At 42.4% G+C, this 19,350-nt stretch overlaps 3 protein-coding genes across 8 annotated transcripts in view; 2 read left to right on the top strand and 1 right to left on the bottom strand.

Moving 5' to 3' along the window:
• LOC137098289 (tensin-3-like) overlaps nt 1-7,008 on the top strand; it is a 30,404-nt gene extending 23,396 nt beyond the window's left edge. For 3 of the 4 annotated variants that reach the window (XM_067474387.1, XM_067474386.1, XM_067474389.1), the window contains 11 exons: nt 1,136-1,265; nt 1,376-1,917; nt 1,998-2,084; nt 2,177-2,308; nt 3,624-3,719; nt 4,070-4,147; nt 4,364-4,441; nt 4,604-4,772; nt 4,870-4,938; nt 5,214-5,243; nt 5,349-7,008. In XM_067474387.1, coding sequence (XP_067330488.1) covers nt 1,136-1,265; nt 1,376-1,917; nt 1,998-2,084; nt 2,177-2,308; nt 3,624-3,719; nt 4,070-4,147; nt 4,364-4,441; nt 4,604-4,772; nt 4,870-4,938; nt 5,214-5,243; nt 5,349-5,493 — 1,556 coding nt within the window. In that variant the 3' untranslated portion in view covers nt 5,494-7,008. The remainder of the gene's footprint in view (nt 1-1,135; nt 1,266-1,375; nt 1,918-1,997; nt 2,085-2,176; nt 2,309-3,623; nt 3,720-4,069; nt 4,148-4,363; nt 4,442-4,603; nt 4,773-4,869; nt 4,939-5,213; nt 5,244-5,348) is intronic. The other variant, XM_067474388.1, reaches the window with a different exon arrangement.
• A 5,235-nt stretch (nt 7,009-12,243) lies between these two features.
• Nucleotides 12,244-16,944, top strand: LOC137098287 (insulin-like growth factor-binding protein 3). 2 transcript variants are annotated; one of them, XM_067474385.1, is made up of 4 exons: nt 12,244-12,716; nt 13,283-13,530; nt 14,279-14,398; nt 16,027-16,944. In XM_067474385.1, the coding sequence occupies exons 1-4, from the start codon at nt 12,344-12,346 to the stop codon at nt 16,150-16,152; spliced, it is 867 nt and encodes a 288-aa protein (XP_067330486.1). In that variant the 5' UTR covers nt 12,244-12,343; the 3' UTR covers nt 16,153-16,944. The 2 variants fall into 2 exon arrangements, with proteins under 2 accessions (XP_067330486.1, XP_067330485.1); XM_067474384.1 differs by having other exon boundaries at nt 12,263-12,716; nt 13,280-13,530.
• A 91-nt stretch (nt 16,945-17,035) lies between these two features.
• On the bottom strand, nt 17,036-19,120 carry igfbp1b (insulin-like growth factor binding protein 1b). Of its 2 annotated transcripts, XM_067474383.1 has the most exons (4): nt 18,773-19,120; nt 18,464-18,606; nt 18,173-18,301; nt 17,036-18,037 (listed from the first exon to the last, which is right to left on the bottom strand). In XM_067474383.1, the coding sequence occupies exons 1-4, from the start codon at nt 19,116-19,118 to the stop codon at nt 17,912-17,914; spliced, it is 744 nt and encodes a 247-aa protein (XP_067330484.1). In that variant the 5' UTR covers nt 19,119-19,120; the 3' UTR covers nt 17,036-17,911. The 2 variants fall into 2 exon arrangements, with proteins under 2 accessions (XP_067330484.1, XP_067330483.1); XM_067474382.1 differs by having other exon boundaries at nt 18,173-18,606.
• Nucleotides 19,121-19,350: the final 230 nt, after the last annotated feature.

The following is a 19,350-nucleotide window of genomic DNA, read 5'->3' as shown; positions in this document are numbered from 1 at the left end:
TGTGGTCATGGCCTGAAGAGAACTTTTTTAGCCATAACAATGTTGTTCTTAAGATTAAAACTGAGCCCTTTTTGTTTCTTTTTGTGTGGATGTTTTTTGTGGTGTTTATCTGAGGTGGAACACACCCAGGCTGTAAGACTGTCATAGGAAATTGGAAAAGTTGTGCATTTATAGCACTTTATAGGAGCTGCATATGTGGACTTTGAAGTAAACTCTAAAATAAGTAATTTTTTATGTTGCCTTTAATCTTTATCCACTGTGTAAATAGATTAACATTTTATTAAAGCCTAACTACTGATGTATTGCATCATATATGGCTCAGAATACGTTTGTGTACCTGTGTTTATTTGGCATATTTTTAATCAGCGTTGTTACGCAAAGCAAGTACATACAACAAACTTCCTGAAACCAGACGATCATTTCTGTGAGGCTCCATAGACATCTACAGTATGTGTAAAGGTTGCAGGGCCTGTGAGCAGATATGTGCTCCTGCTCTGCCCTGTACTACCTCAGACATGCAGGCAAGAATCACTGCATTCATCCGTCCTGCCACATCTCCATGGTTACTGTGGGTCAGGAGGCACGACACAAAAAAACTTTTCTTCCCCTATGAAAGTGTCTCTGTGTACACAGAGGGGAAATGGGGACAAGAAGAGGCCAGCGACTCTTTGAGCTTTCTACCTCTCTTTCCTATAAAAGTAACCCAGAGAAAAGCTCACTGTAAAGTCCAAGTTGGAACATGAGCTTTTAGATTTTCGAGCTGTCAGTCGCTGCAGAATATAACTCATTATAATAGAGCTTTTAGATAATTAATTTCTAGCTGGATTCTACCCTGATTTATTGACTCTATGGGTTCAAGGCCAAGTGGACAGTTTAAATTGATTTCAAATCCATTGTAGCTCTTTTCCAAAGATTTTCTTCGATTTCCATGGCTTCTTTTTTTTTTGTTTGTTTTTTAAGTACTACAAACCTACTTAATACAAGTTTATTGCCACTTTTCTTTCTGAATTTTATTCAAAATATGTTTTTTAATCTGTGTATTTGTTTTGGTTGCAACATTTAAAGCCAGAACAACTTTATCCTGTCTGAGAATTTGTACACATGTGCTTAAACTCATCTTTTATTTCAAACTCAGAACCTCAGGGATATTCGGACATGACCAATCACAGTGTTGATGGTTTGTCAAACTCCTCCTTCAGCTGTCACAGGACCCTAAATGCTGCACACTCTATCCCCATGGTTGGAACCCTTCAGCGGGCAGACAGGTAGAGATCTGACTTATTCACAATCAGCCCCTTTTATTTTAATTAAAAGTTGTTTTTAGTGTTGGTACCAGAGATGATAAATAAAATATTTACTTTTTTCTCTTAATAAGCTCCATGAAACCGTCCTGGCCGGAGCATCCCGTCCTGAGCCACCACTCCTCGCTGAGTAGCTACCCCTCAGTCAGGCAACCCCCAGGTCACGCCATGTCACTGGACTACGGCCACCATTCGCCTCCCCTTCACCATGGCCACATCCACCCTGCCCCTAATGCCCACAGCTCGCCACGAAGTAGCCAGCGAGGTCATATGGCTTGCTACGCTCTCAACCGCAGTGAAAGTTTTGAAGAGCAGGATGACTCTCCCCTTGGCTATGGCAGAGATTGTCCAAACTCCTCCTCTTCTGTGCTAGGAAATGTAGGAATGGACAGGGATCTCCTGACCTCCATGGACGGTCAAAATCCGTCCCAGGTGCAGCCCCCATTACTGCCCGAGAAGAAGCGTGCATCAGATGGGGAGCATTCGCTGGGAACAGCCTCCCCTGCCCTGAGTGGCTTCTCAAGCCCCCACAGTGGCAGCTCCCTGAGTATTCCCTTTCCCAATATCTTGCCTGACTTATCGGCTCAAACACCAGGCCCAGGGTCTCCTCTGCCAGGTAAGTCAAGGTCTCCTAGAGAAGCTAATTCCATCATCGGTGTCACTTGAGCTTATTAGTGCAAATTGTGTGTTTTCCAGATGTACTTGCCAACAAGCAGGTTACTGTAAAATTTGTGCAGGACACCTCAAAATTCTGGTACAAGCCAGATATCTCCAGGGATCAAGGTAGGCTTCTAGTGTCTCCGTTTGTTCCAGACTAAGGGGAATTTTTGCACAGTTATGCAGTGGCCTCACAATTATGTCACCTCTCCACTCAGCCATATTGGTCCTGAAGGACAAGGAGCCTGGCTGCTTCATCGTGAGGGACAGCCACTCTTTCAGAGGGGCTTATGGACTGGCAATGAAGGTGGCTACACCCCCACCTTCTGTTCTTCAGCAGACCAAGAAAGGTACGATACATGTGGATGATTAGAAAGAATGCATTTCAACCTTTTAGGTTAAATATTTATTAACTTGCTCGAAACAAAATTGTACTTAATTAAAATTATTGCAATAGAGGATGGACTATGCTTAGCCGTTTCTCTTTGTGAGTGTATATTATTTAAAGGAACAGATCAGCATTTTGAAAAAGAACTTGGTTATGCAACTGAGGTTGAGATTTATAATTTATGATGGAAACACGTCTTTTTACACTTTCAATCTTCATGCTAATTTAATCTCATCCTTCAACTCGATGTATAGTATGTAGAGTGATAGCAGTCCTCTGTTTGTTTCCCAAAAGATTTCAGAAATATTATTTGAATTGTTACAATAATGATATCAGGGACTGGTCAACCAATACGTCACGTAATCCCCCACAAGCCATCTACAGTTACAACCACTGTACTTGTCTCTGTTTTTCTCCTGGGCAACATCAAGCTGAAGCCAATCAGACCCCTGTTGCAATAGACGTGCAGCTAATGTTTCACCCCTTAACAAAGGATGTGCTTGGTCCATAAACCTACTTTGGTCCCAGGGCCTTCTCCTGGGAAGCTCCCTGCCCCACATAACGTCCCCTGGCTATGTTTCAACATGAAAACAAAGGCTCATTGAATGATGATGAGATTCACACATCACTGTTTTTCTTATCCAAAAGGGCCAAAGGACAGTACACCTAACACAAATAATATCAAAAACATTTTTGGACAATTTTTTACTTATGTTTTCTTACAAAACAACTCCGAGTGACAAAGAATGTCCTCATGTTCTTCATCTATGGGCCTACCACAGCGTTCAACCTTTTCCATTTATCTCCCACTCACACCTGTCCTTTTGTTTGCATCCAGTCATCTGCAGTCTAGCGGCACCTATGGTGACATCATGACACGGCCCCTCTCCACACTTTTAAACTTGGGGCATTGTGGCTTTTTAAAAGTGTGAAACCCAACCCACCTTAAGGAGCGGGCCTTTCTCCAGCCTTTGTGTTGAGACATTCCTGACATTGACTCCTCCTGCCCCCTCCGTGGCGCTTCTGTTGAATCATAATCCCATTAATCTCTGAAGACATTGAATGTAGCAATTTAATATGTTTTATGTAACTCTTCAAGGCTGGGAAATGACACGTTTTACTGAGGTAAATGCTTGTAGCTATTATTTAGGTCAGAGTAAATCTAGGGTGTCAAATAGAGGACAGTTTTTGCTAAAACCGACCACAGGTTATGGTGAGGATTCACTTCATCTTCATCTTTTGCCATCTTTTGCCTCTCTTGCTGTATCCTCTCCCAGGAGGTGATCTGTCCAATGAATTAGTACGCCACTTCCTGATTGAGTGTACACAGAAAGGAGTTCGGTTGAAGGGTTGCCCCAATGAGCCGTATTTTGGTGAGTCCCTGCTCGTTGAAGAGGTCTCTTGTGTTTACAACAGAGGCAGCTCCTGACTGTTTGACAACATGGATCAGGACTTTATGCACGACGCTGCCCTCTATTGGTGTGTGCCACAGTGTACCAGTGGCTATGACGGATTAAAAACGTCTGGCGCCGTTTCATAGGTTGCTGATTCGTGTTGTTGATATTTTTTCTGTTGCAGATTCATGTGATAAGTGATAAATCTAATCAACAAGTTTGGCATTTGGCACTTATTGTATTTAATTAACTATTTTTATTTAATTATTTATTTATTTTAAGTTGTAATAAAGACATGATTGTGGTTGGAATTGTCTCGTGTTTTACAGGAAGCCTGACAGCATTGGTCTGCCAGCATTCAATCACTCCTTTGGCCCTGCCCTGTAAACTTATTATACCTGATAAAGGTAAACACTAACACATATGCAGTCAGCTCAGCTGTTTTTTTGTTTTGTTTTTTTTTTAGACAAACTTATGGTCAGAGTAGGAAAAAAACATCATTTAGGTAATGTTGCCAGCGTGTGTATTTATCTGTCTGGACATTTCGTAATTGTATTTGTTTCTGTTTCTGTAATGTTTTCACTGGATAAACCCCGCTGCTATTTTTACTTTCACTGTCCTAGATCCTCTTGAAGATGTTGTGGAGAATACCTCACAATCAGTCACCAACTCAGCTGCTGAGCTGCTTAAACAGGGTGCAGGTAATCAAGCGTCACTTGCTATGAATAGACATTACCACAACGCACTGATGGAACTGTACACAAGCCTTATATGCAATTCAGTGTTACGAAACACACTTGCTCTGAAGTTGTTTTCACCTAGCAGGTGTGATGCAAGTCTAATTTGCATCTGTTTTCCTGTAGCCTGTAATGTGTGGTACTTGGGCTCAGTGGAGATGGAGTCCCTGACGGGCAGCCAGGCCATACAGAAAGCCACCACTATGACCCTGAGCTCCAACTCTCCATCAGTCTCAACCGTGGTCCACTTCAAAGTGTCTTCCCAGGGAATAACCCTCACTGATAATCAGAGGAAGTGAGTACTACACCACTTCCATGATACATGTATGTACATTTACTGCACATGCTCAGACCTTGTTCTCACAATAACCACCACCCTGTTTCCCTTTTAGACTCTTCTTTAGGAGGCATTACAATGTCAATACAGTAATATTTTGTGCATTGGACCCTCAAGATAGAAGGTGAGTACTGCTAATTTAAAGTTTGAACACATACCATTGAGGGGTTGTTAGAGTGCTGACTATTGTTAGGTAAACCTGTTATTACTCCAAGAGGGTGTGGTATGACAAAATGTTTCCTAGATAATTACAATTTGAGCAGGAAACTACATAAGCATTGGAATATCAACAAATATAACCCTAAAAATAACTTTTTTGGTTTCAATACTAATGTAAAATGTGTAGGTGGCGGAGTGCTAATAACACAATAATCATTTTTCTCATTTCTCTTGGCACAGGTGGAAAAGAGATGGCTGCCCTTCAGCAAAGTTAGTGTGTTTTTCGTTTTGTTTTGTAGCTACAACCACAACAGCTGTTCTTATTAAAGGGGCTCAGTAAATGCTGCTATTAAATTCTTTGCTCCACCTCTGCAGGATCTTCGGCTTTGTGGCACGGAAAACTGGCACTTCTATGGACAATATATGTCACCTGTTTGCCGAACATGACCCCGAGCAGCCAGCGAGTGCCATTGTCAACTTTGTTTCCAAGGTGATGATTGGCTCACAGAAGAGTAAGTAAGGACACAGCTCAACTAGACAGTTTGCTATCAAGAGTGCAAACAAGAAGTAAAGACTGCAAGGCTACACAGAGGACAACATTTGAGGACATAAGACGGTGATGATATGGACATTTAACCTGGATGTTAACTGGATGTTACATATAGTTTAACAATCACTTAGCAGTGCTGGCTAAGTGACATCTTTTAAGAGAAAAATATAAATACTTTTCTGTAAAATGAAATGTATATTAGCCAAGTAAGAAAATATCAAAATAACAAGGATTGTCCTTTTTTTTTCTACAGATTTATCTAACATCATATACAATTATAGTAGATGTATTCAATCTAAGTATATTTTAAGTGCAAACCTCAAAGGCTGCTCTTCCTATTAATGCATAGCATTTTTATGAACAAGTCAATAAAGCCCTACCTTGTTGCATGTAACATTTTATACTAGTATTTAAACAAAAAAGCTTTATTCAAACATTCTGTAAAGGTGTAACTAATTTAGAGGCAACTCTGTGTTGCACACTGTCCAGCAGGCAGTATTTCCTTTTAAAATGTGCCAACAGAGTGCAGCAAATTGTATAACGTAGGCTCTGCCACTGGCTACATTGAATACAGGATTATCTTATCTATGCAATGTAAATTTTAAATGTAAACTCTGGCCCTCTGTACATTTGCAGCATGTATGTGGCTGCTCTGAACTTGTTAAATAATTTTTCTGAAGACGTGCGTGTGTATATGACCACTTACAAAGCTGTCAGCAACATTTTTGTGTGTGTGTGTGTTTAGGTGTGTGTGTGTGTGTGCGTATGTGTGGTGAAATGAAAGAAACCATAGAAAAATATTTTAATTAAACCCTAATATATATTGACTCGACATGATTCGGTTAAAAACATATCTATACTTTGTGTAGAAAATAATTGCGTTCCATTCACAGCTGCCAAATTTTAGTTTGCTTTGCCCTCTTTATAGGGGCTTTTTCAGTATGAAAAATAAATGAGCATACATTCCTTTGTACATTGAATTTGAATTTCAAACACCCAGGCTGCTATATTGACAATTCAAATGTCATTGTGTTTTAGAGGAAAGCGAACTCAAAACTAAAATAAAAAATGCTCAGTGTTGGAATTGCACAAATGAATTTAGTATCTGACAAACTCAGCTAGTCATTTGTCAATGACATATGCAATTTACTTGCTCTGGGGGGAAAAATTATAGCTGTCAATTTCCCAATTCAGTGCTTTTTGACTTTGTGTATGAGATAATGACCAAAATATAATTCCTTTGAACTTTTGTGTTTTTGAGAGCCATTATATTCATAGAGGGACCCACCATCATCATAAACCTCTGTGATATTCTTCCATTGATTATGTACACTTTTGTTATGTTATCATTTTCACGACCTATTATCTGTACCTCATACTCATTCAGTACTGTGTTGATAACATGCTACATGTGAGCAGGTTTTTTTTGTATATTAATATTGCATTGTTCAATGTGTTCTGTAAATAAACATAAAGAAATATTTATGCAGTCTTGATGATCTATCAACCCCTCTGAGACAAAGTGCAATCCAGTCTAGACCAGTTGCCAGGCAACCAGCAGATGCACTTATAAGTTTATGTCTGTACATGAAGACATACATGTCTGGGTGTAGATGACTTCTGCATCTTTATTTTCATATATCCCTAAAAACGTTCCTATTGTTGGATTATTAGCCTTGTGGGTCTCCGGTACAATTTCCAAAAAAGTTAAATAGGTTTAGATATTGCTTGGCTACACAACATGATATTGCAATGACTGAAATATTGGCAGGCTATAGCTTAAGGGTTATGTTTTTTTAACAAATTAACAGCATAACAGCTGAAATATTTGACACAGCAAGGTTTCCAGCTTCACTGTCTTCCAATATTAGCTATAGTCTCAGAATGGGGTCAAGGGGTCAGATATGAACAAACCCCTATTTACAGCAACTGTACAGAATGAAAATGTCTTCAGTTCAAGCTTCAGCCAGCAGAGGACAGTAGCAACACAAAACATTCAAATCTGCACAGTAGCCAAGAAAGGTTTCGTGGCTTATTTCCCAGTCAAGTTTAACTTAAGGGGGGACAGACTAAAGTGTGGCACACACTGCCTTTAAAAAGGTGACACACAAGTACTTAGTGCAATTGTTGTTGTTTTTTTTGCCCTGTACACATGCACATATCCAACATGTCCATCGTCTCGTGTGTAATGCAGTAAAAGAGGATTTTACCTCTTCGCAAGCCTGAACAGGTTATTCCAATGGTGCTGAGAGGAAATAAAATTGCAGAGCTTCGCTAAGGAAGAAGAAGAGAAGAAATGGGTGAGACACTCCCTCCTATACCTCTCTGCTGTACGTCCGCAGGTGGTGAAAGTGAAGAATTCCCAGGCAGGGCAGGAAGTGGGCCAGGTGTGGTGACTGCAGAGAGCTCGGAGTCCATCTTCCTCTGTTTACTTTGAAGTGGCCTCAAAATTAAACCAAAAAAAAAAAAGCTCTGGCAGGTTCAGAGAGTCTAAAAGGGCTTGTCAGGAGATCCAGTATAATATATATGAAAATAAGAAAAAGACAATAAACTGCCGAAGAGCGTTGGGCTTATTTCCCTAAACGTGGTGGGTGCTGAGTGTCTGTAATCTAATCACTGCTATTGTGTCTCCTACCTGAGCAAGGAACCATAGCAGACACTGATTAAGCCTGTCACACACACTGTGGACGTCTTTGCCAGCTTTTCATTAAACTTCACAGATTTAAACCAGCCCATTCCAGCAGACTGAAGCTAATCAATTCTCATTTTGGAGATAATGTGGAGGGGCGAGGCCTTGTTTTTCAGGTTACCGGAATTCGTTCTCATTCCGGAAGCAGGCCAGCTCTGCAGTATTCCTAATTAGAGGGACAGGGCTCATCTCTTTGCTCTGCAGCAGAACAAAGGTTTGGGAAACAAAAATAGAAAGTTCGTTTTAGGATTGCAGAGCAATTTAAATCCCCTGTGCTAAAAAAAACAAAAAACAAATTGGGTGTTCTTACCGAGCAAGGCCATAGTTCATGTCAGGTCACCATGAGTGGGAAGCAACGGATAAATTACTAATTAGTAGTACGTTTATGTAAATAATATTTTACACCCGAATCATTTAAAAACTCATGCAAAGTGCAAAAATCTGCACATTTTAAGCCATATAAACAGAGAGAAACAAAAGGTATTTCTAATGTTTTGCTGTCATCACTGCAATAAAAAGTGACTCAGTGTTTCCTTCGATGGGCCACGGTCATGGTGACCTGCAAACAAAAAGCATACTGATGTTGTAGAAAGTGGGTTTGCAGTTGCATGAACCCGTCAGAGACAGTAATAGCTTTGTACATAGACAGTGACAATTCCATCTTTTTGGGTCCCCATCAGCATTTTCCACTGACTGTCATAAATACTAAATTAATAACACAATAACATTAATGAAGCATTAAAACCATACTTCTTAGTTTTAATTTTTTTTCCCGTTTTCATAATGTGCACAATTGTGAGTAAATACATGTTAAATAGTGTAATGAGTGTACAGTACATGAGCGAGACAAAAAGAGAAGTTAGTGTCTGGGGTATTCGGGGGCCCAGAGTGAGCTCCTCCACTCTGCCCAATGCTGAGCCCTCTGCAATCTGTCAAGCTGAGTGCTGAGTGCTGCTCTCTCTCCATTCTCCACTTTGCTCAGGCCAATTACACCCTTGGACGGCCTCAGAGGCCAAAGCCTCCAGACATTGGGACCATAACAGCTCCATGGACAGACCACTCCAAAAAATAATTAATCAACCATGGAATTGGATGAAAGGTGGCCCTTTGCCCTTTTGGATAGTTTTTGTTCAAACCACTCAAACCACATCTCTATTAATCGCATAATTGTCACAGCTCTGCATGTGCAGGCCAGAATGACAGGGAAGAAACAATCGTGTTAATCATAATAGAGACCTTTGTGTCCAATTCTTGTGTGAAGAAATTCTGCACGAAAAGCTCTCAGACAGGGGCAATTAAACAAGAGACGGTCATGAGACAATGGGGTAAAACTGTGACCGTACCAGACTTGTCATGTGATCTGCGGCGGTCTCATTCCTGCACAGTTCCACCCGTCCTCTTTTCCTCCAGCACACTTCCACGCAGTCTCTGCACATAAACCCCCAACCGTGGTTGGTGTTTGAGTGTGAGGGGCACGCACACACACACACACACACACACACAAACACACACACATATATACACCGATCAAGCATAACATTATGACCATCTGTGCAATTTAATGCAAGCTAATAGTGTCTCTGCCATGGATTCTACTTTTACAATGTTATAATTTCTCAGTTTATAGGTTGAAACTGTCAGAAAGGTGATAATTCCACTTTGTTTTATTATTAAGGTCAAAGTGGGTAGTGGAGTCGTACTGGAGTGAGCTATAAAAAGAGTTGGTTCTAATGTTTTGGCCATATATACGTGGATTTAAATCTTTCTCCTAGGTGAACCCAGACATGTTCTACAGATCTCCGGCCGATTAAACTATGCGCTTTTCAATCTGTGAGCTTTGGCCTTCGCTGCAGATTCTTGTGTTTTTCCCTGTCGCTACAGTAACATCACCCACTGGATGAAGTTGCCAAAAGAAACATTATTTATTACTTACTACTAATGCAACCAACTTAGAGTATCTTTATTGATAATAATGCCAATAAAGCATGTTTGTTGCAACAAACCCCGTCATCCTCTTTTTGTCCTCCGGCCCTGGATTACTTTTTTCATACATTTTTCATCTCTTTACATCAAATTGGGTCAATTAACTCAACATACAGTGCATCAAAGTATTCACATCAAACTATTCCACATTTTGTTATGTTACAGCCTTATTCCAAAATTGATCAAATTTATTATTTTCCTCAAAATTCCACAAACAATACCCCATAATTACAACGTGACCGAAGTTTGTTTAGAATCTTTAAAGCGCTCTGGCGCATCCTGTTTCCACTGATCATCCTTGAGATGTTTCTACAACTTGGTGGATTCCACCTGTGGGAAATCAGTTGATTGGACATGATTTGGAAAAGCATACATCTGTATATATAAGGTCCCACAGTTAACAGTGCATGTCCGAGCATAACCCAAGCGATGAAGTCCAAGACCTCTGACACTCCTCAGAAAGCCCTGCCGAAGACTCTCAGACCACGAGAAACTAAATTCTCTGGTCTGATGAAACAAAGATTGAACTCTTTGGCCTGAATGCCAAGTGTTATGTCTGGAAGAGACCAGGCACCACACACCACCTGGCCAGTACCATCCCTACAGTACAGCATGGTGGGGACGTTTTTCAGCAGCAGGAACTTGGAGACTAGTCAGGATCGAGGGAGAGATTAATGCAGCAATGTACAAAGACATCCTTGATGAAAACCTGTTTCAAAGCCCTCTAGTCCTCAGAGTGTGGTGACAGTTAATCTTTCAACAGGACAGCTACCCTAAGCACCCAGCCAAGATAACAAAGGAGGGACTCTGTGAATGTGCCTGACTGGCCCAGCTAGAACCCAGACTTAAACCCAAATGAACGTGTCTGGAGAGACCTGAAAATGGCTGTGCACTGACGCTCCCCGTCCAACCTCTAAAAGCTAAAGGCGACTGAAATATAATAGCAAAGGCATCATTAGGAAAATAAATGGCAACATCTAATTAGAACTACCTATAAGTTTATCACCTATGCAGGCCACTCTTTCAATTTCACCTGAGGCTTCTAACCTGTCCAACCTTAAAGCAGTGGACCCAGATTACAGTTTAAGCACTTGTATAGCTTTTAATGGCAGATTATGTTTTACACATGTACAGTCATATCCTGGAGGTGCAAAAGGAAATTCTTCACACTCTCTCTATATTGAGTGGTCGCTCTGTGGGACGACATTCCTTCAGTACATTACTCCCCGTGCCTGACGCTCTACTCTGCTATGCTGAATATGCACAGGTGGCTTGGGAGAGCCCCCCCCCCCCCCTTCACCAAAGAGCTGTGTGAGCAGAGAGAGGGAGGAAAACCGGCAGACTTTTTTCCGCATATTAAACAAATGTTTAGCATTCCACGGAGCACGGCTTTGCTGTAGAGCTGTCTGTTAACAGGCAAAGTCAGTATTTTGTTTACAGCCTTCTGAAGTCACATTTCCGCAGAACGACTTGCAAATGCGTCGAGGTAAATAAAAGGACAAACGATGCTACTGCATTATACAATATGCATGCAGGCACAAGTTAAAGATACTAATGTGAGCACACCTATGAACAACAGCAGGGGACACACAAAACAAAGACGAAACCTGCGGACACACAGCAGATGAGGCCATTTTAGCCTCCAAGTGTCACTGAGTTATTCAATTACACACCCCCAAACGCACCAGGGCGCCTCTTTGGCGCCCCCTATTAGCGCAACCGCGTATAGCAGATGCTCTACTCTTTAAAAGCAGACCTAATACACATTTACATTTTTCTATTGAGTACCACGAATATTTACTGAATCATTTGTATGTACTGCTTTATAGGTGACACATGCATGCAGAATATCAAGAGTTCTGATTCCTATGTTAAAGTCAAATACTCCCGTTTGTTGAAATTATTCAAGGGGAAATCATAAATGTTACTCCACTGGTCTGCATAAACCTCAGCATATTGCTCTGATGGTTTTCAAAAAATAACGAAGTCGAGGCAATTCATGTAGACCACAAGTTATTCGGGGGTGTGACTACAGTCAACTGGGGTCTATATATTGAGATGTTTTGTCCGGTGGCTTTATGTGAATGAGTGAAAAACTGCCCGACGCGCGCCTTCTCACTTCGACGCCGCACGCACTCACACGCCACGATGGGTTCACGTCTTCGCGCACTTTGCATGACTTTTGTCCTGGCCTCGTTCGGCCGGAGGTCAGGTGCGGTCGGACCGGTGATCAGATGCGAGCCATGTGATGTTGGAGCGCGGCTTCTGTGTAAACCTTTACCCAAAGATTGCGCCGAGAAAGTCCGCGAGCCGGGCTGCGGCTGCTGCATGACCTGCGCGCTGAGCTTTGGCCAACCGTGCGGCGTGTACACCGGGAGATGTGGCTCCGGACTGAGTTGTCAGCATCAACCTGGTGAGACGAAACCTCTGCAGGCTCTGCTGGAGGGACGCGGGATATGTGCAAACGCGACTAACAAGAGACTAACCGTCAGACCAACTCCTCCAGTCAATGAACTACCAGGTTTGTCTTGCGGCTGCGTTTTAAATCCATTTGCACTTTAGAAAAATCATCACTGAATCTTCTCCGAGGCGCTGGATAAACATCAATGAGCAAATGTATTTTTGTCCTAGTTCAGTCTGTAAAGTTTTAATCACAGAAGAAACGTGCGGGAAAAAAAAAGCTGAGGCGTCAATCTGGGAAGAAATCTCCACTGTGATGCACTTGCATCATCAGTGTATCGGTTAAGATTTGATGGTACATTATAGAAAATCCAAATGAAAGCTACTGTCATTAAATTATGTGATTTGTTAAAATGTTCTTCGTTTAGGGGAAACAAGAGGTGGATGGTTGAGACAGGTTGAAACTAATTCAACAAAGCTTGTTAGGCCCTAGTTAGAAGAAGAGGAAGATGTACCTTTCCTAAGTCAGTCAGAACACCCGAACCTCCCTGAATCCAGAGGAGAGACAATGTGTTAATCTTCATGTTTTTGATTCGTACTATACCATGAGACATGGAATATAAAATGTCTAAATCAGCATAAACTACCACTAGTGTTTATGAATCAACACGTGTTGCTCTTCAGCAGAGGGTGTTGACACTCAGGACGAGGAGCGGAATTCCACTGGCTCAGGTCTTCAGACCTTGTACAGTACCCACAGACCCTTGGGACCCCTTAGACCTCCACTTCACCCCTTGTTCCCCTCTGCCAAGTCAGACATCCTGAAACGTGAGCAGCAGAAGAAAAGCCAGAGCTTTAAAATGGAGGAGCACTTGGGACCACTCATCACGGACCAACAGAACTTCTCTCTGGAGACCAAACAGGAGAGAGAATATGTAAGTACCACAGCCAACACGTATCTGTCTTCAGTGCGCGCTGGAGGAATGTTTTCCTCCGCTTCCACTGTGTTTTGGTGTTTTTCTCCCCCCCCTGCGGGTGATGAAATGTTTTGGGTAGCACACTGACGGTTGGCAGGCAGCGTGAGCAGTAGAAGGGCATGGCACCGAGCGGGTACGAGGGACCTGCGGCTGACCTAGGTCAGGCGGCCGTTTGGCCACAAGGCGTCCGCGTGCCGGGTGCACCGAGGAGCCAGTGAATGATGGATTGGCCTGAGTGAGTGCCTGTTGGGAAGCCCGTCTGCTATTTTGATCTTCACTTTGGACAGAGAAGTGAGCGCACAGTAGTAATGGGCTTTGACTGGCTGCTTTGATTAGTGACTGGAGAACTTGGATTCGGGGCGAAGCCGTTTGGCTTCGCGTTGGAGCCCTTTGAATTCACTTTATCCCCCCCCCCCCCTCCTTTGTGTAACGTGTAAGAATTATAAGGAGCTTTGGCAAACTGTTAAGCCCCTTCGAGTCGGCCGGATGAATTCATTTCTCATCCATCACCTCTTTCATATTGCAGCCACCATTGTTTAGGTATTACAGCGGGGCAAGTGTGTGATCCAGCACGAGCCAGCTTTGTTCATGTCTCTCGTTGCAGAACTATTACATACATGCCTTGTGCTGCGTTTACGGGCTTGGAGATAAATCTACAAGTATTGGAGAGAGTGCAGTAACATTTTGTGTGTTCCCTCATCCGCAGGGTCCCTGTCGGAGAGAAATTGAGAGCATTCTCGGCAGCCTCAAGATTACTCACATTCTCAACCCCGGAGGTTTCCGCATACCAAATTGTGACAAGAAGGGCTTCTATAAGAAAAAGCAGGTAACACAGCACATTCAGACGGGCAGCATTTGATACTGTGCTAATTCAACATTTATGCATCAGTTTAGTTTGAGACTGCGCGTAAATTAAAGACGAACTTCATAAAAACTTGTTTACAGAATTGAAAGGCTTCCTTTTTTTTTTTTTTTTTTAGCAGGCTACAATAATAAAGATTCAGTGTTGACGTCTAGTGAGTGACTCAAACTTTAGGTCTTGCGCAGCCCAATTACAGATTTGTAGCTGTCCTCCTGCAGTCATCGGTAGTTATTAGAGCCTCATCATTGCACTACCACACAAGTGAGGTAGACCCGATCCACTGGGTCTGGAGACAGGAACCACGGGGGCCAAGCCCCAGTGGGGTTGACAACTGGGACGACGGCCATTTAATGGGAACCCTCCCAGGGAGACAGACGTCAAGGTGGCCACCAGCACCCGATGCGCTCGCCCCATAATTGCTGGACTTTTGAGAAGCGTGCACAGAAATAGAGCTGCAGCCATCCCCACACTCACATGGTTCAGCCACGATCGGGTTGTAATAAACGAGTGGTTCTGACGCATTCATGTGCAGGCACTTACGGCTCCCGCACCACGGCATCACAGAGGCAGCTCTTCTTATTACATAGCAGTCCCTCCTGCTTAATGGAAGCGTTCTCTTCGACCTGCAATCATCTCATAACCGGCCTCACAACGCCAGGCTCATTGTCTTTGTTTATGTAAAATGGACCTAGTGTGCCGCACGGAGCCCTCGGGCGCTGAAGGAGTGGCAGAGATTTTATGTTGGTCAGTTTAATTTGGACCTTTGCGTGATTTTAAGCAAAGACATCTCTTATTAAAGCTAATAATAACAGCAAATGTCTCTTTAGAGGAATAAAAACACCCAGCGTGCTGGAAGCACATACAATTTGTGATATTTACGGTTGACATTTTTTTTTTTTATTTATGATATTTTTGTCCATACAAAAATGCAGTGAAAGCAGGTACATGCGTTTTCCAAATTGAACCGTAAGCATCTTCCCTTGCACGGCCTGAGTGCGAGAGAGTCAAAATCAGCTGAAATCCTAAAAACAATGAAGATGTCTTGCCCCCCCAACCCCCCCCCCGGTCAGCTGAGACTCCGCCGTGGAACAGCAGCACAGTTGCTTTAGCCCTTGAAATAAACGGCTCCATGTTTTACTAGAGTGGAGGTTGACCTTTAGTAAAATTGGCAGTAAAATAACAGCCCTTGGGTAGCTCCACAGACTCTGTAAGTCATTTGTAGTAGGCTACCCATAATTTGGAGCTGCGGGGTATAATCAGCAACAGATGATTCGTACCGGCCACCAGCTTCTGAAAATAGATCCTGCTTCTCAGTTGTTCACAAATGGGACTAAGCAAATATTTTACCAGGTTTCTGTTTACCTTTAAGGTCTCTATATGTGTGTGTGGGACAGGAGGTAGACCATAAAAGCAGCTCAAAATACCAGAGTGTGTTGGACAAGGCTGCGTTGACTCAGCGCAATCTGACCATTACTACCTCTCAGCTATTGCTGTTCTGCTTCATTGAGTAAAGTGTAATGCTGCACATTCAACTTGCTTCGCACATTTTTCTCCTCCCTCCTTTCGCCCTCGTCCCCTTCCTTGCCTTTCAGTGCCGTCCATCCAAGGGCAACAAGCGAGGCTTCTGTTGGTGCGTGGACAAATACGGGCATCCTTTACCAGCCTTTAATGAAAAGGAGCGGGGAGACTCCCAGCACTACGTCTCCGGGAGCCAATAGGAGCAGAGCAGGATGGAGGGAGGGAGGGAGGGTGGGAGTGAGAGAAGACGTTTTGTAAACAAATGGTGACACTGAGGATATTGGGAGAGAGGTCAAGAGATGGCTCAGCTGATATATGGATGTTTGCTATTTCTATCTGTTGCCTGTGGGACCTTTTTCAGAGGCAGAGCAAGGGGAACAGAGGAAGACCCAGACAAAAAAAGTCTCTGTATTGCAGATACAGTCAGTAGTTTCATGCAATGGATGAATTCTTTATAAGCTGTTTGTCTCAGACCAAACCTGGATGGCTCTAGGGAAGAGGATTCACCTAAAGAACTGATCCCTGAGGCCTTGTTCTGAGACATTGTGCTCTTAATTTACGCACAATTAAGCGGCATTGCACATAAATATGCATAATGTATGAAGTGTAATCATATTTTGTATGCTATGATTTGTTATAATGACGTGTCGTCACGACAACCATAAAAGTATGTATGTTTGAATACAGCCTGTCTCTCAGAGTAAGCACGCAGTGCCTTACGATGAATTTTAATTTTATAAAAAATAAAAAAAAAAATCCTTTTTTTTATTTCCGGGTTGCATCCTGCTCCTCAAGCACAGGACAGTGCAGCTCAAACAAACACTACAGTACATATCAGATTTTTATGCTGGATCACAAGCCACACAAAGAAAGAGGTCAATTTTGTGTTATATGTACTGTTGTTTTTACTGTTCTGTTGTAACAATGTATAAGCTGATTTTTTTTTTTTTAGATAAATTGTATTAAATGCAACCTTCAGAGGTCTATTTTTACTTAATAAAGGCAACATAAGTTTATGCAGGTATTTAGTTCCTTCATTCTTTGGAACATGAATGAAACACATTAAAACTTGACACCCTGCAATTTAAATGTTACAATTTTAATTGGATGCACATGCACATAATTAAAAGACTATATACATACAACAAAACCAATAATTGAATAGCAGCATTCCTTTTAAAAACGATACACAAACAAGAATAAACACACAAGTTAATCATAATAAATACTAGTTTAGATGATAAAATAGGTCAAAAAAAAAAAAAAGACCACAGTGAAACTAGACAAATAAAAGGTGAGAGGGGCTTCGCAGAGTAGAGCCTTTGGCAACACTCTGTTAAACCTGTAGACCTGCAGAGACTAGTAGAGGTAGACAAATACAGAACAACCCATCCCAAACCTCATGGTGGTTTGGATGAGCCCTGATATGTTTGTGCTTGGCTGCTGTGCACATACTTGTGGTGCTTTAAGTATTTCCCTCAATACCCATTGAGGAAACGCCAATGGAGATACATTCAGACAATGTCAACATGTTGAATGAATGAGCGGCTGTGTTGTTTTGTACTGTGCACAGCTCCAATTTTGAATGAATTTAAAAAAGAACTGATCCTGAAGACTCTGGAATGGGCCTGGCATAGCTGCGGACTTGTGGTTGTGAGGAACGGAGTTATTCAGTCATAAACACAAATGTATACAGTGTTGTCCTATTTACAATTGGAAAATAGGCAAACATACAAAAAAAATAAAATAAATCTAAAAATGACATATGGTTAATGGTAAGAATATACAAGCTGCGAATAAATAAGCTTTGATACATACATCATGTAAATACGAGGAAATTTCCCCCTTTGAAATAGGATTTTACATTTGGTATGAGTTTGTTTTTGTATGCGATTTTAAGAATTATGCATGTTTGTCTGTGTGTGTGTTTACATGTGTTCATGAAAAAAAAAAAAAACCTCAGAGTGTGACTTCTTGATGACACTCTGAATCATTGAGCAGGTCCTGGGATCCTGGAATTTTTTTCCCATTCCAGGAAGAGACACACCAGCAGCGGGCAGGCGGTCCAACCAGCGATGACTCACACTGGACAAGAAACAGAGAGTGAAAAGCCACATGAATAAATCACCCAGTGGCTGAGAATAAACTTCTTCTAACAAACAGGATGAATTTTATTCATTAATTATTATTTTTTTTTTTATTTAATCCCGAGGTTCTCACCTGCTTGGCCTTGTAGAAGCCGTGCTTGTCGCAGTTGGGGAGGTAGAAAGTTGTGAACTTCTCACCTAGTTTCTGCTGAGAGCTGGCTATCATGTCCAGTGCAGCATGCAGTTCGATGTGACAGGGACCCTGTGCAAACGCACACAAGTTAACACTTTGAGAACTACACCAACATAAAAACATGAAAAAAAAAAAAAAACACAGTTCCTCAAAACCAAGTGCTCCCTCTTCTGGAAGGATGGTGGATTTGTTTGATTCATAAGCTTCGTGAGCCGGTGTCTCTGTCCTCACCTGCTGCACCAGTTTGTTAAGGATAGCGTTGACCTTGGCCTTGATGCTCTCCTGGCCCTCAGCTGTGTCTTGGTGATCAAAGGGATGGTTAAGGCCCAACAAGTGGTGCAGGGAGCCATGGTCAGGGACTCCATCCGTTTCCTCTGCACATGTAAAATATATATATTTTTTGTTTTGTTTTTGATTAGAAATGTAAAAAAAAAAGTTTGCTTCATAAGGTTTTCTTTGTTTCTTTGAGATTGAATAACCACCAAAGTAGGTCATATTAACGATGCAGGCAAATTACAAAACCGTGAATAACTTCATTACCTTGGTCCAGGTCTTCATTGCAGACCCCCTGTCCTCTGGTCAGAGCGTGGAGAGGTCTGGGCTCCCCTGGCCTGGGAATGCAGCGGAGACCCTCAGCACAGTGGGCTGTGTGAACCCCACAGGATGCCCCTTTCTCCAGAGCGCAGGCCATGCAGCAGCCGCAGCCAGGCTCCCTCAGCACCTGCTTGCAGTCTGCTGGGATGGTGGGACACGCTGTCAGTTTCTCCTGCGTACAGGGGACGCAGCGGATAGGCTCCGGTCCCACTACCGGTGACGACCGCACCACGGCTAAGACAGCCAGACCCACTGCTGCCACAAATGTCAGCTTCTCATGTAATCTTGGCATCTCCAGTATTCAGGTAAATCTTCTTTTTGGACGCTCAAACTGCGCTGTAGTGACTTTGGTTTTCCTTCTAAAGTGATTTCTCCGAACCAGCAATATTTATATGGACATCTGCCCTCCAGGGAAGTTAATGATTGACATGGAGACCGCAGACATAAAATATTTTTGACAAAGCTGCTGTAAACAGTGGATGACCCCAGTGAGGATGACGTCGGTAGATCCAGGTTCACAAGGT

This window comes from Channa argus, chromosome 14 (genome assembly GCF_033026475.1).
Source record: "Channa argus isolate prfri chromosome 14, Channa argus male v1.0, whole genome shotgun sequence".
Classification (NCBI taxonomy): Eukaryota; Metazoa; Chordata; class Actinopteri; order Anabantiformes; family Channidae; genus Channa; species Channa argus.
The sequence above is the reverse complement of the archived record's forward strand: the minus strand, read 5'-3'. Positions and strand labels throughout refer to the sequence as shown.